This window comes from Lissotriton helveticus, chromosome 7 (genome assembly GCF_964261635.1).
Source record: "Lissotriton helveticus chromosome 7, aLisHel1.1, whole genome shotgun sequence".
NCBI lineage: Eukaryota > Metazoa > Chordata > Amphibia > Caudata > Salamandridae > Lissotriton > Lissotriton helveticus.
In genome coordinates, this window is record NC_136068.1 from 740,998,659 (window position 1) to 741,019,028 (window position 20,370).

At 43.5% G+C, this 20,370-nt stretch overlaps 1 protein-coding gene across 3 annotated transcripts in view; it reads right to left on the bottom strand.

Annotated features, from left to right (window-relative positions):
- The window catches only part of LOC144769073 (E3 ubiquitin-protein ligase RNF14-like), a 140,903-nt gene that overhangs the window by 63,574 nt on the left and 56,959 nt on the right, over positions 1–20,370 (bottom strand). Inside the window, exons 3-5 of one of the 3 annotated variants that reach the window (XM_078653071.1) lie at positions 14,685–14,789; positions 11,429–11,580; positions 4,356–4,874 (exon numbers count right to left, since the gene is read on the bottom strand). In XM_078653071.1, coding sequence (XP_078509197.1) covers positions 4,356–4,874; positions 11,429–11,580; positions 14,685–14,789 — 776 coding nt within the window. Of the gene's footprint in view, positions 1–4,355; positions 4,875–11,417; positions 11,581–14,684; positions 14,790–20,370 lie in introns of all 3 variants that reach the window. The other 2 variants (XM_078653072.1, XM_078653073.1) reach the window with 2 other exon arrangements.

Consider the following 20,370-nt stretch of genomic DNA (forward strand, 5'->3'; position numbering starts at 1 on the left):
ATGTTGCTGCAAGATCTGTGCTATTGGGACCTCTTGTTACTGCCGTTTGTGGCTGTCCTGTGCCTCGTGATTAGTTCTTACACATCATATATGCAGGGGCCCAAAGCTTCCCTTAGGAGTTCGCAACTGCTCCGCCACATGCCCAGACTGCCTAGATTCGCTGCACCTTCTGGCCTTCATCTCACAACTGCAGTTTCTCTTGCACCCCCTCTGTCGCCCCTTTTCAATGGAATGGTTATTGGCGCCCATCACGTGTAAACACCAGCAGTACTTCAGCACTGGGTGTGTTACTACAGGTTCAGGTGGGATCACTGTGTGACTGCTTGGCTGTCGGAGTCTACAGGCCAGCCCCAGGGAGCGAGGCTGCTCTGTTGATGCAGGTGCAACCAGACTTGTAGGAAGTGACGTACATGCTGCATGTACGTATGCAGGACAATGTTCATTCAGTTTGTGCCCTGTTAGGTGGCAGCAATGCTGTGGGAAGAGGGCAGAACTGGGGTGGGATCTATCAATGTTGATGAAAGTGGCAAATTGGCAGATGGTTTTTTTCTGCCACACTTCTATTCGTGAACATGCTATTAAGGTAGAAATAAATGGTTAGTTGGTTAGAAAGAATGATGATTCCACTTTTGACACTAACACTTTGCAAAGTGAACTGTACTCTGGCTGTTGAAGTTGGAACCAAATAGAAATGGTGTAAAGGAGAAGTTGGAGCGTCGTTTGTATGTCAATATATTGTTGACATAAATATAGTGCTCAAAATATTTTCCCATTAGGTGGAGATCTTTGGTTATTAATTCTAATGTGGTGATATTTTGGTACCTGGTACCATATTTCTGTGTCTGACTATTTCTGACAAGGATATTGTGGCAACACACTGGATCGTCAGAGGTCCAGTGTGTGTTGGTGGCTTTTATGTAGACATTGGACACTGAAATTGAAGGCAGGAATCTGACAGATGGTTGAGATGGAACACTTTGGGTGGCAATGGTCTACACTGGGATGGTGTGGTTTGGAATAGTCCTAATGAGAATGGTGTGGTGGGTCCCTGTTGTAGCCCGTGCATCAGTCATTCACTTTCTTTGTGTAAGTAGTGGTGTTTCCTTGCACACTTGTCAGAATCCTACTGTCATAATCTTCCATCGCATTTGGCGATGCAGCACGCGCAACAAAATTAGTTTCATTTATTTATATGTTTATTTACCTCTAATCGGCCGTAATCTGTAGTTTACTACCCCCCACCCTGCCCTTCCCTACGTTAGCGCCCGGCAGCACTCCCACCACGGGCCGCTACTGCCAGCCATTCCAGTGCTTTGTCTCTGACACTGATCTCCCCCAATCTCTGGATTAGGGTTGCATGAGAGATGATATCTCCAGGAGAGCCAGGATAGCTGAGTTCCCCTGGTGTAAAGCAAGCCTGCTTGTGTCAGCAGCCTGCTCCAAGGCTGTCTCCGTGCTATAAGATGCACGACAACCTGACTGGTAGGGCTCTAATAGGAATGGGTTTATAAAACGAGACAAGTTGTTGGTTGACCAGGGTCTCTGTGACTTTTCCAAGAAAGGGAAGCAATGAAAAGGGTCTGTAATTGACCAAATCAGTAAGGTCGTCCGTAGGTGTTTTGAGACTCGGTTTGACATTGCAGCTTTCCATTTAGTCAGAAGCACTTCCAAATTTAGAAAGAGGTTACCCAGGTCCTTTATTAGATTGGGAATTATTGGAATGCTCTGATCCACAACCGGAGCCTGCGCCCAAGGCTGCTGTTAACAAGCGCGCTGCCAGCAAGACGTGTTTTGGTGTGCTAGAAGCTGTGTGGACTGGCGCGCACTCGCGCATTGAAGAGGGGTGATTTCTAGGAGTGAAACAGAACTAAGAACTGGCATTTATTTACGCTTTCACGCACATGGTACTATTGCCTAAAGGAGTGCTGCATTCTGTGTTACGAGTACAGCGGGGGCATTTACTAAGACACGCAACAGTGAAGGAAAGCGTCCTTGGCCACAAATGCTGTATTCTGTGCTACAAGTGCAGCGGGGGCATTATTGATAGGAGCACATTGTTTTACAGTGACTTTCCATGCGTTGGAAACCAAGTCTATAGCCATACTGACTCCCCAAGTTCCTTTATTTTTGAAAATACGTTAACTTCTGCTAAAACATTCCAGACAGGTATTTCTAAAGAAATAATCCTTGTGTATGTTGGTTCTATGTCGCAACACAACATAAACTAATTAATACAAAGCAAAAAAACAATACCATTTGCAAAACGAATTGCTTTAACTTACACAAAGGCGAGGCCTTTTGCATTTCCAATGCTTGTTTTCCTTTGTGCGCGTCATCTGCAAATTCGAGGTCTTGCAGTGCATGTCAATGTCAAATGCTTTTATATAGCGCACTTATCACCAAAAGAGGTCTCAAGGCGCTTTGCAGAAGAGAGGCATCGACCTACCAGAGCAGAGACACGTCGCAGGAGGAGTCTTTCTTCGGGAAAAAGCCACGTTTTCAAACCCCTGCGAAACTCCAGATGATTGGAGAGTGACAGGAGATGAGAAGGAAACTTATTCCAAAGTTGAGGGGCCACATATGAAAAGGACCGACATCCATTCCTGGTCGTCCGCACTCTAGGCTGGGACAGCAGGAACTTCGAGCTAGAGCGGAGAGCTCTAGGCGGGGTATACCAGACTAGTTTTTTTGCCAAATAGGCGGGGCCAATGCCATGAAGGGGTTTATGGGTTAAACTCAAGATTTTAAAATGGCATCATTGGCGCACAGGTAGCCAGTGCAGCATTTTAAGAATGGGTTTGGAGGCGGACCTAGGAGGCAAACCCAACACTAGTCTCGCAGCCTTATTCTGGAGGGTTTGCAACTTGGTCAGCAGACTCATTTATGGAAGCAAACATCGCATTGCCATAATCAAGCCTGCTGATTATCAATCCCTGAACCAGAGGCTTTCTAGTTTCGGGTGGCAGCCATTTAAAGATTTTTCGCAATTGCCGTAGTATACCGAAACAAGTTCCTGATAATTGATTGACACGAGCTTTCATAGAGAGAGCACTGGTCATATCGACCTATCAGAGCTGTCAAGACTAGTGCCTTAAATGCAGTTCCTCGTGTTTTGCATATTTTATAATCAACTGCATTACATAGTTATGTTTTTGTCCAGGGAAAGGAAGAGGGTGAATGGGAGATCTTTTCTATATAGTTAATCGCATTACAGATTTCACTTGTGGATCAGTATTCAAAAAGGATGGATCTTGCTCTGGTGCTTTGCAGCATCAAAACTATTTCCTTTGTTGCTGATGATGTCTGGAAAAGTTCTATAGTTGTCTCAAGTAAACTCGGGGTGAATTAAGCCAGATTTTGTGCTGGATGTCAAAGTTTCAGTTTTTAAAATTATTGAAGATTCGGCTTCACGCACCTCCACGGCGATGTTAAGTGTGGTGACTCCTCTTGGAAAGACCTTCAAAAGGTCATAACATGTGCAGATGTTTCTCTACTGGGTGTATGAGGAGAAATAATAACAGGTTTAATTTCTGATTGAAATTGTGGTAACAGCGTTGTCTCATGAGACCTCGTGGTCAGCTTGTGAGCCGGAGAAGGCATGGTCTACCTTTTATGAGGGTTTTTCTAGACAACTGTTCCTGAAATCAGTGTTCTGTTAGAATCTTCTTTGGAGGGACAAAGAAACAATGACTCTTCACTGCTGGGCATATATGGGACGGTCCGATCTGTTAAATAGTTAAGTTCACAATACTGAATGGGTTGCCTAAATATATAATGACATTGCGCACCTCACCTTTGATCTCAAAGCATTTTGGTATGGTCCATACGAGGTCTTTCACAAACAGACAGCTAAAAGCTTTCTCTAGGTGTGACCTAAAAATAGCAGACCGAGCTTTCACTTGAACTCTTGTACTCTGCATTCATAATTCGAATTGTAGATTTTGAAAGTTAAAGTGAGGACGGTAGTATGGTAATAGCAGGCATTCAAGGACAAGTATACTCATCTTCCATAAAGGTCAGCAACTAGATGAAAATCAATTATATTTCTAATCCAAGAGAAATCCTAGTAGTCAAGTAAATTGTCAGGAGTTTCTGTTCACTAGTTTACATACATGTGTGATATATTGTAATAAAGTAAATGGATTCTTATAAACTAAATTCTATTACACAGTGTCAAATGCGGTTTTCAAAGAAATGGAATGAATGAAGAGCTTCCTAGCATGGCAGTACTATATATCTCAGAAGTGCATATATTTGCTGTGATTGCTGCTGAATAATCAAATAGCAGCAAAACTTAATGCAAACAGTAAACCAAAACCTGAACGTGGTACTGATGAAATTAACGTTGTTGTTACCTGAGCAGGTGAAGCAACTGAAGAGCACTTGGGTTCTGGACAGTTGAGGGCGTGCACCTGGCCATCCTTGATCTGAATTTCGAAGTAGCCGGTCAGGCAGGTGTTGCAGTAGACATGATGGCACTCTTTGAAGTGTGTACAATCACTGCCTAGCTTCTCACAGAAACAGATGTTGCACAGGTATGGTTTGCTGTCAAAGCACTTCTTCTGCTGAACCTGGTCAAAGTCCAAGACATCCCTGAGAAGGCTAGAGAAAGAGTCCACATCTTGGATCGCTCGGGCGTCAAGTACCTTACAGCTCTTGGTCAGTCCTTCCTCACTGGAGGCCTGCTCGGTGTTCTTGGGGAGCAGATATTTCCAACTGAGCGCTCCCTTTGTGCAAATTGTCAACTCATAAGGAGACGTGATGTTTAGGAAGGCCAGAGTTTCTTCTTTTAGAAATTGCATCCAGGCAAACAAAACAACATCTCCTTGGTTCTCCTCCCATAAAGTGTCCAAATGACGGCATAAATAAGACAGCTAAAATAGAAAAGCCTCAATATTAGAGATAAAATATCTTCTTTCACAGAGTATTAAGCATAAAATCCACCAAGACGTTTATAGTAAGGATAGATAGCGGCAAGGTGGCTGCTTTACACACAGTCTTAGTTCAAATGAACTACTATGTGAAATAAGGCTGTAAACACCTTCAGTTATTTTTATATCATAAAATAAAATAATACTACCTACCATGTGCAGTGAGCCCATCTTTTTCTTTGAGATCTGAATAACTGTACATTGCTAGGACCACCCTACATTCCTACTCAGGTAATTTCCTGCTAATAAACTGTCACAGTGATGTAATCTGTAGTATACCTGCAGGGAAAGTGAATGGTGCTAAAACTGAGGGCAACAGAGTAACAAGCATTGGAAATGCAATAGGTCTCGCACCATTAGAGTTAGTGCTTTTAGAATTGTTTATGGGTTTTTTTTGTAAATGTTTAGCATTTTTGTTTCCTGTAGCCAATGCTAAAGAATTACAAATAAAAAAAGCCATAAATATTTATAAAAGCTGTAACTGAAATGGTCTGAGAGCTATTGCACTGTGTGAGGGTGAGGTGTTGAGGGTGAGTGAGGGTGAGCGTGAGGGTGGGTGAGGGTGAGTGTGAGTGAGGGTGAGTGAGGGGTTGAGGGTGAGTGAGGGTGAGGGGTTGAGGGTGAGTGAGGGTGGGTGAGGGGTTGAGGTGAGTAAGGGTGAGTGAGGGTGAGTGAGGGTGAGTGAGGGTGAGGGGTTGAGGGTGAGTGAGGGTGAGGGTGGGTGAGGGTGAGTGAGGGTGAGGGTGAGGGGTTGAGTGTGAGTGAGGGTGAGGGGTTGAGGGTGAGTGAGGGTGAGGGATTGAGGGTGAGGGGTTGAGGGTGAGTGAGGGTGAGGGTGAGTGAGGGTGAGGGTGAGTGAGGGTGAGGGGTTGAGGGTGAGTGAGGGTGAGGGTGAGTGAGGATGAGGTGTTGAGGGTGGGTGAGGGTGAGTGAGGGTGAGTGAGGGTGAGTGAGGGTGAGGGTGAGTGAGGGTGAGTGTGAGTGAGGGTGGGTGAGGGTGAGGGGTTGAGGGTGATTGAGGGTGAGGGGTTGAGGGTGAGGGTGAGTGAGGGTGAGGGTGAGGGTGAGTGAGGGTGAGGGGTTGAGGGTGAGTGAGGGTGAGGGGTTGAGGGTGGGTGAGGGTGAGTGAGGGTGAGGGTGAGGGGTTGAGGGTGAGTGAGGATGAGTGAGAGTGAGGGGTTGAGGGTGAGGGGTGAGGGGTGAGTGAGGGTGAGTGAGGGTGAGTGAGGGGTTGAGGGTGAGTGAGGGGGAGTGAGGGTGAGGGTGGGTGAGGGTGAGTGAGGGTTTGAGGGTGAGGGGTTGAGGGTGGGTGAGGGGTTGAGGGTGAGTGAGGGTGAGGGCATTCACATGTACTGCGCGTGGGTGTCCTTCCTTTCCTGGAAATGCTAACTTTACTGTCTTAAAAGAAAGTGAAAGCAAAGCAGACTAAAGATCGAACAGAGATCGTCGGGGACTTTCCACTTCGACGCAAGTGTGGCTTTGTTCAGCTGTTAGGCAGAGGGTGTTTGTGGAGTGTGGGCGGGGCTACCTGTATTTGATGGGTGACATCACCTTTCGTAGGAGTTTGGAGCTTAACATTGGCCACAGGCTAAGCCAATAGGCCCTAGAGCCCTAGTCTTCAAACTTTTTAAGCCCCCGCGTCAATACATTTCATTAGGGCTCCCAGGCGAGCGTGGGAAAGGAGAGGAGGGGAGAGCAGCAGAAGAAGCCGAATGAGAGAGATCGAATGAGGAGAGAGGCGGGGCAGGAGCCCGCTTGTTAATAAATAATCCCCGGAGGTGGTGATATTTCCCGGGATTGTGACAGAACATTTCTCGCTGCACCAACACAAACAGAGGCAGCGAGAGACATGTCACCGGGGGAGGGGGCGGGTGTCTGCGCGCTGCTCCGGGGACAGCGGGGGAGGGGCGTGTGTGCGGTGCTGCTGGGGAAGGCATGCGGGGCTGCTGAGCAGGGGACAAAGGCAGAACAAAAACGGAGGTTGGATGGGCAAAGGAAGAAAGAGGTGACACACGAACTGGAATAAATAAAACTAAAAAGTAGAAAATTGGGGATATTAAACAGAAAGGGGTGAAAGAGGGGGAGGCAGGAAAGTAAACGGAGAGCGGTGAGACACAACGAAGACGACTTTCAGGAGGCGAGCGCGGGAAAGGAGAGGAGGGGAGAGCACGGCGGGCAGGGGTGGGGCGGAGAGGGGAGAGGTGCGACACGGCAGGCAGGGGAGGAGAGTAGGAGAAGGAGGGGGGAGGAGAGTAGGGGAGGCACAGAAAGGTCTTCTGCTCGATGTTAATGATAGCCAAATGGCATATATATAACCCAGACGGGGCTTATTTACAAAGCCAGCGGGGATCTTCAAAGGGTGGCACAGCTCTTGCCCCGGTGGAGCAACAATGGGCAATGCAGCCGTCCAGGACTGTGTAGCTATGGAGAGCACAATATTATACCATTAGTTGCCCGAGGCTATGCCATGTTAGCTACAACTGTAGGGTGTTTGTAACACGAGCTCCAGACATTTGTTTCCACGCTCTAGGCATTGACAGTTATAGCCGCTCAGCAAAGCTTCGTGGTGCCTTTGTCTGGTGGAGCGCGGAGCGTAGATGATTTAAAAGGCAGCTGAGACATGCAGGATGAAAGAGGAGTGTCACTGTAGAATGCTGGAGATGAGAGGGACTGCCAGCCTAAGATCCAGGAGGCGAGAAAGACCGTCAGTGTGGAGTGCAGGATTCGAGAGAGACTGTCAGTGTGGAGTATAGGAATGAGAGAGAGCGTCAGTGTGGCGTGCAGTATTCGAGAGAGACTGTCAGTGTGGAGTATAGGAATGAGAGAGCGTCAGTGTGGCGTGCAGTATTCGAGAGAGACTGTCAGTGTGGAGTATAGGAATGAGAGAGAGCGTCAGTGTGGCGTGCAGGATTCGAGAGAGACTTGTCAGTGTGGAGTGCAGGAGGCGAGAGAGACCGTCAGTGTGGCGTGCAGGATGAGAGAGAGACTTGTCAGTATGGAGTGCAGGAGGCGAGAGAGACCGTCGGTGTGGCGTGCAGGGGACGTAAGATATTGTAATTGCTGGGTGTACGAGGCGTGGGAGACTGTCATGTAGGGTGGGTGCAGCAAATGAGAGAGATTGTCAGTGTGGCGTGCAGGATACGAGAGAGACTGTCAGTGTGGGATGCAGGAGATAGAGACACTGGAAACGAGAGACTGTCAATGAGGCGGGAGAAACGGTCATTGTGGGAAGCCGGAGTTGAAATAGACTCAGCGTGGGACGCCTGGGATAGGAGAGACTGTCGCTGTGAGATGCAGAAGATGAGAGGCAGTGTGAGTGCAGGTGTGTGGGTAGGAAAGGACGGCGTGTACGTCATGAGTGCGGGCACGGTTTCTGTGGGGTGAAAGGGAGAGGAGGGCTGCTGGTCTGGGAGGGTGGTCTGTTGGAAGAGGGGGTCGCCGTGGGAGGCACTGATGACGCAGTACTGAGGGAGAGAGTCCGTATTTGCACCGAGTGGTCGTCGGAGGTGTGAGGGCACAGGCCGCGGTGCCCGTGACATTGTGAGTGAGGATACGAAGCCGGATTTGACGGACGGGATTGTGACAGAACATTTCTCGCTGCACCAACACAAACAGAGGCAGCGAGAGACATGTCACCGGGGGAGGGAGCGGGTGTCTGCGCGCTGCTCCAGGGGACAGCGGGGGAGGGGCGTGTGTGCGGTGCTGCTGGGGAAGTGGAATAAATAAAAACTAAAAAGGAGAAAATTGGGGATATAAAATAGAAAGGGGTGAAAGAGGGGGAGGCAGGAAAGTAAACGGAGAGCGGTGAGACAAAACGAAGACGACTTTCAGGAGGCGAGCGTGGGAAAGGAGAGGAGGGGAGAGCACGGCGGGCAGGGGAGGGGGCGGAGAGGGGAGAGGTGCGACACGGCAGGCAGACAGGGGAGGAGAGTAGGAGGAGGAGGGGGGAGTAGGGGAGGCACGGCCTAGCGGCCGTGCAATCAAGAAGTGAGGGGGCGGGAGAGTAGGCAAGGCAGGCGGCTGGGGGCATGTGCACGCGCTTTTAAGCTCAATGCTCATGCGCACTGCACGGGCACTGCAAGGAATCGCCACGATTCCTTGCAAGTTGGACAAAGAGTGGATAAGCCCCCATAGTCTCGCAAGCTCGATGCGCATGCGCATCGACAGGCGAGACCTAAAAAGTCTCCTGCAATAATACACATTTTTCTACACAGTCTGAAATGTGGATGATTTCTGCTTCGTCTAGTGAGTGGGTAATTAGGATTTCATGTGCAACGTAAACTCAGTATCATAGCAGACAAATGCTTCAATATACAAAGAGTAAAAAGGTGTGAATTTGTGACCCAAATTCCAGAACCAAAAATACATTACCAAGCTATACAAAACAACATTTGGCTCCACTAATCTGGGCCTTATTTGATGATGTGTACAGAGATAAAATCCTTAACATTTATTAATATTGCATAAGTAAGGTTATTGTATAGATGTATGTGCAATCTATACATCACATCTGGCAGGGTCAACTCAGACTTTCCTTTACCAAAATATGACAAAACGCACTGAGTAACTGAAACATTAATGAAGTGCCTGTACACACAGGGTTCCACTGGTACATCTTCAGTGTTATTCCCTTTCTAGTCACATTGACCAAGGAACTAATTTGCCCATGGAAGACCACCGCCATAGATTGTCAGTATTCCATGTTGAAGACTTCTTTGCTCAGTTCTCTAGGTCAGAGACATTACCAAACGCAAAACGGTGACAAGATGATCTTAAACATGTTTTCCAATCTCGCTCAACAAACTAGCTTCTTTTAAAGCAGCGCCTGAATTCCCTGACTAAGTTACTAAAAAGTGTATATTTGACCACCTCGAAACTGTCAGCAACCTATAAAGTAACTAGAAAAAAAACATCAGGAGGACTGACGAAGGTTCTGCATAATCTAATATCTGCATTCACTGTCACTCTTATATACAGCCCTAAAACTATGAACAACCAATACCTCACAGAACCCAGCGCCTTAGCCCCAAACATCTCAAACTAATGGTTTAAAGTAATTGAGTTGAACTAGTTTAAATCTATGACAACCTTTAGCCACCAGTGTTTCCATGGATACTGTAAGGTGTTCCCCAAGCCTTCTCTTCTATTATTCCTTCCAGTTAATACTATGTTACAGCTGTACCCTTGGAATTACTGCTTCTATCTGAAGATACCTTTAATAGGTTGCATATATTTAGGTTCATCCCAAGCTTGTACAGTTCGGTTGTCACTATCTCCACAAACTGTTCTTATTCTAGAATAACTCAAGACCTGAAATTTCCAATGTTCACAACACTTCCCGAAACCCTCTGTCAGGGACATTTACAGGTCAATTTTTCAACTTTCATTTCCTTCCAAATTCTGAGCCATGACAGATCAATTCCAATTCCAATTCCAAACTTTTGCTAAATATACAAATAAGTTTGCTCCATATGTAATAGGTTTTGGTCTGCCTGCAAGATAGTTTATGAGAAATATAGTCCGCTGAGATGGCGATTAACTCCGTATGTCGGGTTTGGAGCACTTGTATAGCTACATTTCCAACTCAGGGTGCAGAGGCATCCATCTTATTCTCCTTCTTTCACCTTAGAAAGTCGGAGCAGCTTACAAGCATATTTAATGGTATTGGGACTACTGCAATAGAATCTGGCTTGGTCTTCGACAATGGACTACTGTACGTTCACTTGCAATTCATTCAGAATGCAGCAGTTCATTATAAGGCATGAGAAAGTCTGATGATAAGCGGCCAGCAAATAAATCTTTACATTGGATCCCAGTAAAGATTCCAATGCAAGACACTTTGCATGGCTCACCGTTCCTTGTACTGCGCCTTTCTTTTTGCAAATGTATTGTGAGTGCTACCCAACCTGTTTGTGTTTTGCTGTGGATTCTAGATTTTGGAAAACCTTTCACAGCCTAGACAACTAGGTTTAAAAACGTTATCCCAAAACCTCTGCAACGAGAGATTAAGAACCACGATCGCCTGAAACCGTCAAAACCTGTTTTTTGACTCAACTGCAAGGGACGTTATCCATCCAAATCTCTAGGCTTCTCTGGGGTACCTAGTCTTCTAACTGTAAGCCCCATAGATGTCAGCTGTCCCAACACTTATTCCATATGTGATCATGGACATACTTAGCTTCTGCAGCACAACAGAGGTAAGCAGACTAAAATTGAACGTGATAATTTAGACGTGGTAAATGGGAAGGTGGCTCTTAAATATCTGCTGTTTTCTGATTGGCAAAATAATATTTGTTTTAAAATTAAGGCGCTGTGTAGTATTCAAAGACACTGTTAACTTTATTTGGCAAATGGACTGGTTTGCGAATGCATTGTTTCAACTCTAGAGAACACCATCCAATAAACAGAAAGCTATTTTTTTCCCTGCCAAACCATCACAGAGGTTCAAGGATTTTATAACATGGCCTCTTAAGCTGAAAAACATACTTAAGACAAACCTGCACTGCAGACAGCCACTTGCAGCTAAGTGTAAATATTGGAGCAGAGGTTGAGGGGTAATCAGGAGGAAGTTCAAAGTTCAACACGATTGGAGGCAAAAAGCAAACTGTGTCTTCAAAGTTGTCATTCTCATTATTTGCAGCTGCATTGCCTAAAATAGAAGAAACAGTTTAAACATTAATTAGAAAATAATCAGTGAGCCGCCATTTCTAATTTGGGCTGCTGGAGAGCTTATAAATTAGATTGCTTTCTTCACGGATGTTTCCAGGTTGTCTAGAAGCTTTCGGTTGAGCCACCTCCTATTTTTAACCACTGATCAACTCTGTTTTATTAACAAGTTTTCAATCCAGAACAAAAGTCACAAGTTTGCCTACAACCCGAAGTTCAGCAAGCAAGTACCATCAAAATTGTGATAAACTGTAAGGCTCCACAGCCACTCTCTGCCCTCTCCAGCCCTAATTTACAGGTCAGGTAAATCATTCCTGAGCTATCCTCATAATACTTTATTATTATTCCCCAACAACGTAACTCCTCTGGATGTTATTATTCAGGGCCTAAGAAAGAAAATGTATAGCATATTCATTCCTTAGAGCCTCTTCAATCCACTTTTCATATAAATGCCATGGTGGGACAGTTAATGTTATGCTGTGAAATGCAAGATCTGCAGTCAAGCATAGATATCAAGTTGCAGATTTATTTTCATACTAGAACAGTGCCAAATTATTCGCTACACAGACTTGGCTCTAAGAGGACTGTGTGCATTTCCTGGATGCAATGGACACAGAAGGTTTTTAAATCAACTGCGGGGTCTTGGTAGGGCATGTGGGTTGAGGGGTCACAGTGGTAGCTGGTGGTTGGATTGCTTTTGTGGTTCAAATTGAATCTGATAAAGAGTTTGTTCCTCTATTCTGCAAAATAAAGCATGCAATGTAGAATGCTCTTTTGCTGTACTTTCACTCTTCATGCAGCAGTGTTCAAATAGCATTATCAGAGAAAAGAAATCAAGTATTACGTCATTGAAAATCAAATGTGATGTAACTAAAAAAAATGAATTTATGGATAGAAGATCTAACAGGCACCACGTAAAATAAAAAAAAAATACTTGGCTGTGCTAAGAAAGAAACTACTTAATACAAAGCCTACACATGTAGCCGGTCAACTCTTGGACTCAATTTTTACCTCCTCCAATGTGGTCTTAATACGCACCCTGATCCGATTTGGTCATCTAGGCAACTAGACATGGTTGCTTCAATTATCATTGCGTCTTTGCTCTCTCTCCGACAGTATTATCTGTTGTTTTTGATAGCAGCAGGAAGCAATGGGGACGAGTGCACAATAAACCATAAGATGCTGAGTTCACAAAATAATGAAGAAAATGTGCGTTGGCCGGCATACTCTATATTGAATTTATTCTACTGGTGGTCATTCTATATTTAACTGTTTTAAGGTATTTTGAAAGTGTGCATACTTTTATTGCTACAGTATCTTAGAGTCTGCGCTCACAATACCTTGATTTTACCATGCCTCTACATCTTGAAAAAAACAAAACCGAATACAAAGACTGGTACAAAGCCAAAGAATGTTAACAAAGTGAATAGTACTGTTAATATAGGCTATGTACACTGCATAGTTCAGGTACTACTTGTACCTTAGTATAAATGTATTTTCAAACGTTCAACTAGCTGTCTAGCACATTCACCTCTACAATAAATTTATCAAATAAATCCAACAAATAAATGATGAAAGAAAAAAATGAAATAACAATTCTACTGAAAAGATTACATAGTCAACTAAAAAGAAATGCATAGCAACAAATAAGTTCACTGTCTAACAAACATCAAATATGGCAGGACCAGACTTTGTGGGTCAAAAGACAACCAAGCTAAGCAAAAAAAGGCTGATGAATGCCATTAATTGTATTGACTCACTACCGAACACATACCTATTGAGTGAGGCTTTTCTGTGCAACCACTTTGATTCATTATCCCTTTGCTTCTTGTTTGGAAGTTTGGAGACTGTGTTAAGCTTCTTATTCTAACGCACCTTCTATGATATCCAAGAGAATCTCGTGACGGAGAATGAAAAATTAATGACCCCAGTTCATCATGTGTATTTATTTTGAATTTGCTAAACATCCCACTGACTGAGGTGCAGGATAAAGTTAAATTACTGTCTTGGCCAGAGAGATGGTGAGCGGATAAAACTGGCCTTGCATACACTCATGTCCTGACACGTGGAGCAGGTGCAAAGTGATGAAGCTTGGCCCATCCGCTTCTCGGCTCACAGGACTCACGGGGCAAATTAACAAGCACAGTTGGAGCTAACCAAGGAACTATGGACCAGATGTACACAAAAATTAGAAACGGACGTTTTCAAATTGCGATTCTTACTGAATCACAATTAGGAAATTGCAATTCCTAATTTAGGATACCCTAGAACTTTTAATTAGCCATCTTTAGTGGGTCGCAAATTAACATTAATGAGGTATGCCACAGTTTAACAAACAAATCTTACACTGTGTAAGATGAATCTCGAAGCCTCCTAGCGCAATAATGCGTCTCGGAATTTAGAAACCAAAATATAATCTCAAATAATGTGCGATTCAAAAATAGTTTATTTTGAACCAGTCTTCATAATGTTTTAAATCAAATGATATAAGGTCACAAAAACAAATCGATGCTTTGTAGCGTATCAAAGGAACTGTATATTTTACTCAATATTCATAAATGCATCCCCTATGCATTTCGAGCAGTGCTCTTCATCAGGGGGAATATCTAAAAGGAAAAAAGATACAGAGGATATAGCGCGAAGTAGGAGCCAGGATGTCTTAAAAAATAAACTGTACATGAGGGTGAAAAAATAAATGCCATGCCGAGTGAGTTCATAACATACTAGTACTGAGTGTTTAAAAGAAACAAGGTCGTCAACGGGAGTCAAAAGAGTGCTTGGTGGTGTGCTAAATGCTTAAGTGAACCCCAAGAACACCCGCAAAAACGAGGTGGAGGTTAGTGACTGCTGTAGCTAAAGAAGAGCAAATGGAATTGTGATGAACTCGACGGTTAGAAGTCATCAAATGTGAAAAGTCATAGTGAGGTGATTGCAGGAAAGCCAAGGGGACGAAAATAGTTTGTTGCAGAGGTGCGGTGATTAAGGGTGTCTCTAAAGTTAAATAAGCAATGAAACACGAAGTGTACGAGACGAAAGAGGAAGTGGGCCAAGTGTCAACTCGCTGCAATGCCACGGGTGATAGCTTACCGCATTGTGCAGAGTAAACGTTCTGAATCGGCATGAGCGAACGCTGCCGACGGTCCTCAAAAGTGGGCATGTGTGGAACACGCTGAAGTCCGGTGTATAACGACACTGAAATGAATATACAACGCTGAATCAACCAGAATGCTAAATCACTAAACAGTAAATCATAAAGAAATGGGGTGCAAAATATGGAAAGAGCTGAGAAAGAAGGTGTCAGGGAGAAGGGTAAAATGGTGGTCTGAATGTAAAAGGTGGGGTACACGCGGAAGTGCAAATAAGGGTGAGGGTGAAATACACTGAGTAGAATAAAAAGGTAGAAAAACAACGGGGTAGAAAGAAAAGAAGAGACTTACAGAAGTAGCTGAGGGGTCAAAACACAAAGATAGTGGCAACAACAGGCACAATAATGCTTATAAGTGGCAGCTAAATTTGAGTCTCTCGTTGAGACCCTTCGGATGGATAGAGTTAAGTTTATGCATCCAATAAAGTTCTCTTTGTAAAAGAAATTTCTTGTTGTCTCTTCCTGTGGCTTTGTTCACGACTTCCAGAATCAGGAAACGTAACTGGCTGACGCTATGTGAGTGGTTAATGAAATGTTCCGTTTCAGTTTCCACAATTGTGGCAGGGTAAGGTTCCCTTGAAGGTGGTATCCGTAGGACTTTTCTGAGTTTTTAGCAGTTGTTGAATGTTTTTAGTGCGCTGATATGCAAAAATGAGTGGTGTTTGAAAGATATTGTTAAAATCAGGTTCAAGTTGGAGTAACTGCCAATGTTTCATGATGGAAGTTTTGATCTGTGAGCTGGTAGTGGAAAATTTAGACACGAAGCAAGGGCGACTGTCTTTATTTTCTGTAAGTTGCTTAGTTAGCAATAATTCAGATCTGGTTTTCAGCGCAACACGCTGTTGTGCCATTTTAATGTTGTTCTCTGGGTATCCTCTTTGCTGAAATGTATTGAATATGATCGAGCTGTCAGCTTTGAGCGTGTCTGAGGTGGATGAAATACGTTTAGCTCTGAGGAGTTGAGAATATGGCAGGTGTTTTTTAAGGCTCATCTGGTGAAAGCTGGTGAAATGTAGGTAATTGTTGCGATTTGTGGGCTTAATGAAGATGGATGTTTGAAGGTTATTATTTTCAATTTGAATGTTGACATCTAAGTATGAGATCTGTGTTTGATTAATGGTAAAGGTAAATTGTAATCTGGCATCAACTTGATTGAGTTTGTTTATGGCTGTTGTCAGTTGAAGTTCAAAACCTTTCCACATCAGAAAGATGTCATCAATATACTGGTAGTAACAGATTAGCTGGTTGTTCCATTCTGGGTTAGATGTGATGTGTTCGGTTTCAAATTGATGAATAAAAGGTTGGCATAGGTTGGGGCGGCACAATTTCCCATTGCCACGCCAGATAGTTGGATGTAAAATGTATCTAGACAAGTGAAATAGCTGTGGTGCAACGTAAACTGTGTGAGTTCCATGACGAACACTTGCAGATATAGTGGTTTGTCTGTGGCAAGTAATGCAGCTTCCATGGCTTGTAGTCCAAGATTGTGCGGGATGGAGGTATATAATGAGCAAACGTCAATAGGGCATAGATGAATGGATTCATCAAAATTGATATTGATCCTATTGAGTTTATTGAGGAAGTCAGTAGTGTCTTGAATGTAGCTAGGCATGTTCCTGACACTTGATTGAAGGTGACGGTCTATGTGTGTTCCAATGGGTTCGTGGATAGAGTTACATGTGCTGACTATGGGCCGGAACGGAGGTTTGGTGGGATGTTTGTGAACCTTGGGAACCATATATAAATATGGCACTTGAGGATGATCCTTCACAAGAAAGCGTTTGTCTCTTTCGGTGATAGTCCCTGCTATGACTGCTTGGTTGACAATGGTACCTAAGACTCGGGTGAAGTCTGCTGTAGGGTCACATTGTATTTCCATGTATATAGTGTTGTCGTTAAGGTGCTCACTGATACTATCAAGATAAAAGCTGGTGTCGAGCACCACCAGCGCTCCACCTTTGTCTGCTTTGCAGATAGTTACGCTGGGATTGTTGGCTAATTGTGTGAGTACTTGATACTCATGACGTGATAAGTTAGAACGATGCTTGGGTGGCTCTTGGTAAATAGCTTGTAAATCTTTTGTACTACCAATTCAAAAGTATCCAGTATCTTGTGGCTGACAGGTGCTTGAAAATTGCTCTTCGGACGAAGAGACGAAGGTCTAGGAGAGTACCATTGTCTCCTTGAGATTGAGGATTACAAACATTTTGGAAAAAGTGTTTCAAACGTAAAGATCTCATAAACTTGTTTCTAATGCATTGGAATGATAAGTTGGGACAAAAGAAATGCCCTCCTCCAAGACCTGACTCTGGGCGGCTGTCAACTGGGTGCTAGAAATGTTGATAACTAAGTCCGATGGCTTCTTGTTGATTTCGCCACTGGTTGTAGAATATTTTGAGCGGCAGGACCTCCTGGATCGCCGATTGTGTCGGGCCTGATGATAAAAAAGGAGTCGAAGTGGTAGCTGATCGTTTGGAAGTTGATGGAGTTTGCTCATGTGGTGTCGGTGTCTGATGTTGGCCTCTTTGGCCCGGTTTGCCTATGGAGTCATCCGAAGAAGATTCTCCATCAGTAGATCTATTTCCATAGGGACGTTGTTGTCTGCGAGCTGCATATATTTCTGCCCAGTTATAAACCTCACCAAGATTATAATCAACTGTGTCCCTCTTAAATTTTCGTAGCTTTCTTTCATTCATTTCTTTAGTGTATTTTTCAAGTTGATTATTAACATCCTCGAGTGTTTTGGCCAGTTCTTCCGGTGTAAGTTTACTGCTCAGTTCTTGTTTGAGTTGGGTAACTTCTCCGTCAAGTTCTTCTAAAAGTTTAGAAAGTTCTTCCACAATCAGAAGGATCAAGTCAAGTGAGCATTTATTAAGGATTCCATAGCATTTTACGGTAAAACGTGGATTGTTCTTGCAAAGAGTTGACTTTAGTGGAATGCGCAAGCCCCGGGGTATGCACTGTACTTTGTGGTATTTTATAAGTGTGCTAGCGTACAACCGCTACACCCTACATTGATTACCTTTGCTCAACGTAGACATTGAACACTTGGGAGTGCTGTGGGTCATTCATTCATTAGTATGCCACAGTTTGCCACCCATTAGGAACCATAGTCATCACAGCGATGGTGGTCTGCTGGAGACAGCAGATCACCATGTCCGGGATTGCTTTTAAATAAACCTATTTTCAGGTCTCGCCTAGCGACGCAGCGCATGAGCTGATCGCCTTGGCGAGACCCATTGTTGTCGGGTTGGTGGGCGAAGGGGGACAGGATATGTGCACTTGCCTGGACAGCCAATGTGCACGCGCACTGCGTCTCCTCTCTGGCAATGTTAGCTTTCACACGCTCCCACTGCGCTCTCAGTTTCACGGACAGGACATGTGCACGCGTACAGCGGCTCGCGCCAACACTCGTCTTTTGCAAGTTGGCTCATTCACTACTGCTGTTGCCTGCGACGCGATAATACAAGCATTTGCAATGCAATAGGTCTCGAATTTACATGAGTATGAGCTATTGACATTTCAAATGACAATGCCTTTTATTTTTGTTTTAGTTTTTAAAATATAAATAAAAGACATTGTCATTTGCAATGGCAATAGCTCAAACTCACATAAATGCGAGACCTATTGCATTGCAAATGCTTGTTTGGGCATGTAGCCCGTTTTCTTTATAGAAAAAAGGGACGTGTTTCAAAAACAAACAAAAAAATGAAACGTTTAAATTTCAGTTTTTAAGAGTAGCAGTGGTCCATGGATCACTGCTGGTCCCTAACAGATATTTTGTTAAACATTCTCAAAAGGGAAGGTTTCCTATGGTGACCCTTTCTCATTTGCAAACGGTTACCACTACCTTTCAGTAGTCAGTAAAAAACCTATGTTTTGCAACTGTCATTCAGTAGCAAAACATTAATACATATCACTTTGATTCAGTATTCCGAAGCGATGCCCTAAACACGCCACTTCCAAATATTGAATCACAAAACCAAATTTAAACTCAGTAACAAGTTACTGAATCGCAATTTGGCTTCTGTACATTTCAAAATGTTTTTTTGCAGTCATAAACGGTTGACCTCCAAAAAGATTTGTACATCTGGCCCTTCATGCTCTGCTTATATTTCTCAACTGCCAAGGTTGCAAACCAGGAGTCAAAGAGTGAGACAATTCAGAGAGCAGAGGGAATATTTCTATCTGAATCTTTATTGTTCCGGGACAAAATCGGCCACAACAACTGCCAAGACAATTTAAAACACTACCTTTACATTTAAAATTTACAGTTAGCTTTAAAATCACTCGTGATAAAAGTAGAAATAATCTGTTCATTTCGATGATTTAACATTGGAGGAAGTTATAAAGACAAAGAGGACCTTTCTACAGTTTCACGAACTAGATCTACAACTAAACAGTAGTCCAGGGCATTATGATGCCCCAAGCACAGAATTATGCGCAAGTTGATGGTGAGGGGTACTTAAGTGCTGTTAATTTTAAAAGCAGAAAGTGCAACTGCGTTAGTAATTCTCTCACTATTGATCCCTCAAGCAATCATCATAGTATAGCGCTGATATTAGCAGCAGGAAAGACGTTCCCCGTTTAAATATCCCAAGAAAGATGGCATAATATTTTTACAATGTGGATCTAGGAGACAGTTAATTAAGTTTGAGCAATTGCTTGCTTGGAGCATTATACAGACATGTTAACATGATGTGCAAGTGCATTAGTCCTGCCCCCAGAGTTAACCCTCAGACAGTCAACATATTATTGCACTAAACAGCAACAAAAAAGGACTATCTGCAATGAAATATCTTAAGCTATCTCAAAGAAAGTGCAAGTGCGCCAAGCAATCATTATAATTACACTAAATTAGCAAAAGGAAAAAACTTTCTCATTTGAAATATCTCAAGAAAGACCACATGATTTGTTTTTACAACATGGATCTAGGATAAAGTTAATGACGTTAAAATTGATTACTTGCACAAGGCATTACGGAGATTTGTAAGCATAAAGTGCAAGTGCGCTAATCCTGCCCTCAGTATAAACCCCTCGGACAATCAACATATTATTGCACTAAATAGCAACAAGGAAAGGTATTTTCTCCAGTGGGATATCTCAGTTAAACCACATTGTACGTTTTTGGAACATTAAGCTAGAAGGGAGTTGATTACGTTCCTAAGAATTGTTTGCATGTGGTGTTGTAAAAGTTTGGGGGATCGCTGGTTATGATCCAAAGATAACTTGAGAAATGTTCAAATATTATGTTCATCTATGCCTTTAAGTTCAAGTATAGCTTTAAGTGTATGAACAAGATTACCTGGGCTTCCTACTCTTGACTGCCTAGTGGCGTGAATATAAAATGGCACTGCCAGATAATAATGTTTTTGTCTGATCTCATACAGTGTGCTACAGCCTTTTAACACTTACTGATGTTATATTTAAGAAAAAGCGGGCATAAATAGTTTTTCGAAATGCTTAATGTTCAATGAGACAGCAAGAGAAAATAGATAATTGTTTCTGGACCGCCCAAAGAGCATGGGCAGAGATCTGCACCCTCATCAGACTTTGATGACCATCCTTTGACTGTTGAAGCAACCAAAATTTTAGATAAAGAGTTCTCTATTCCACTAGGGGCATTTC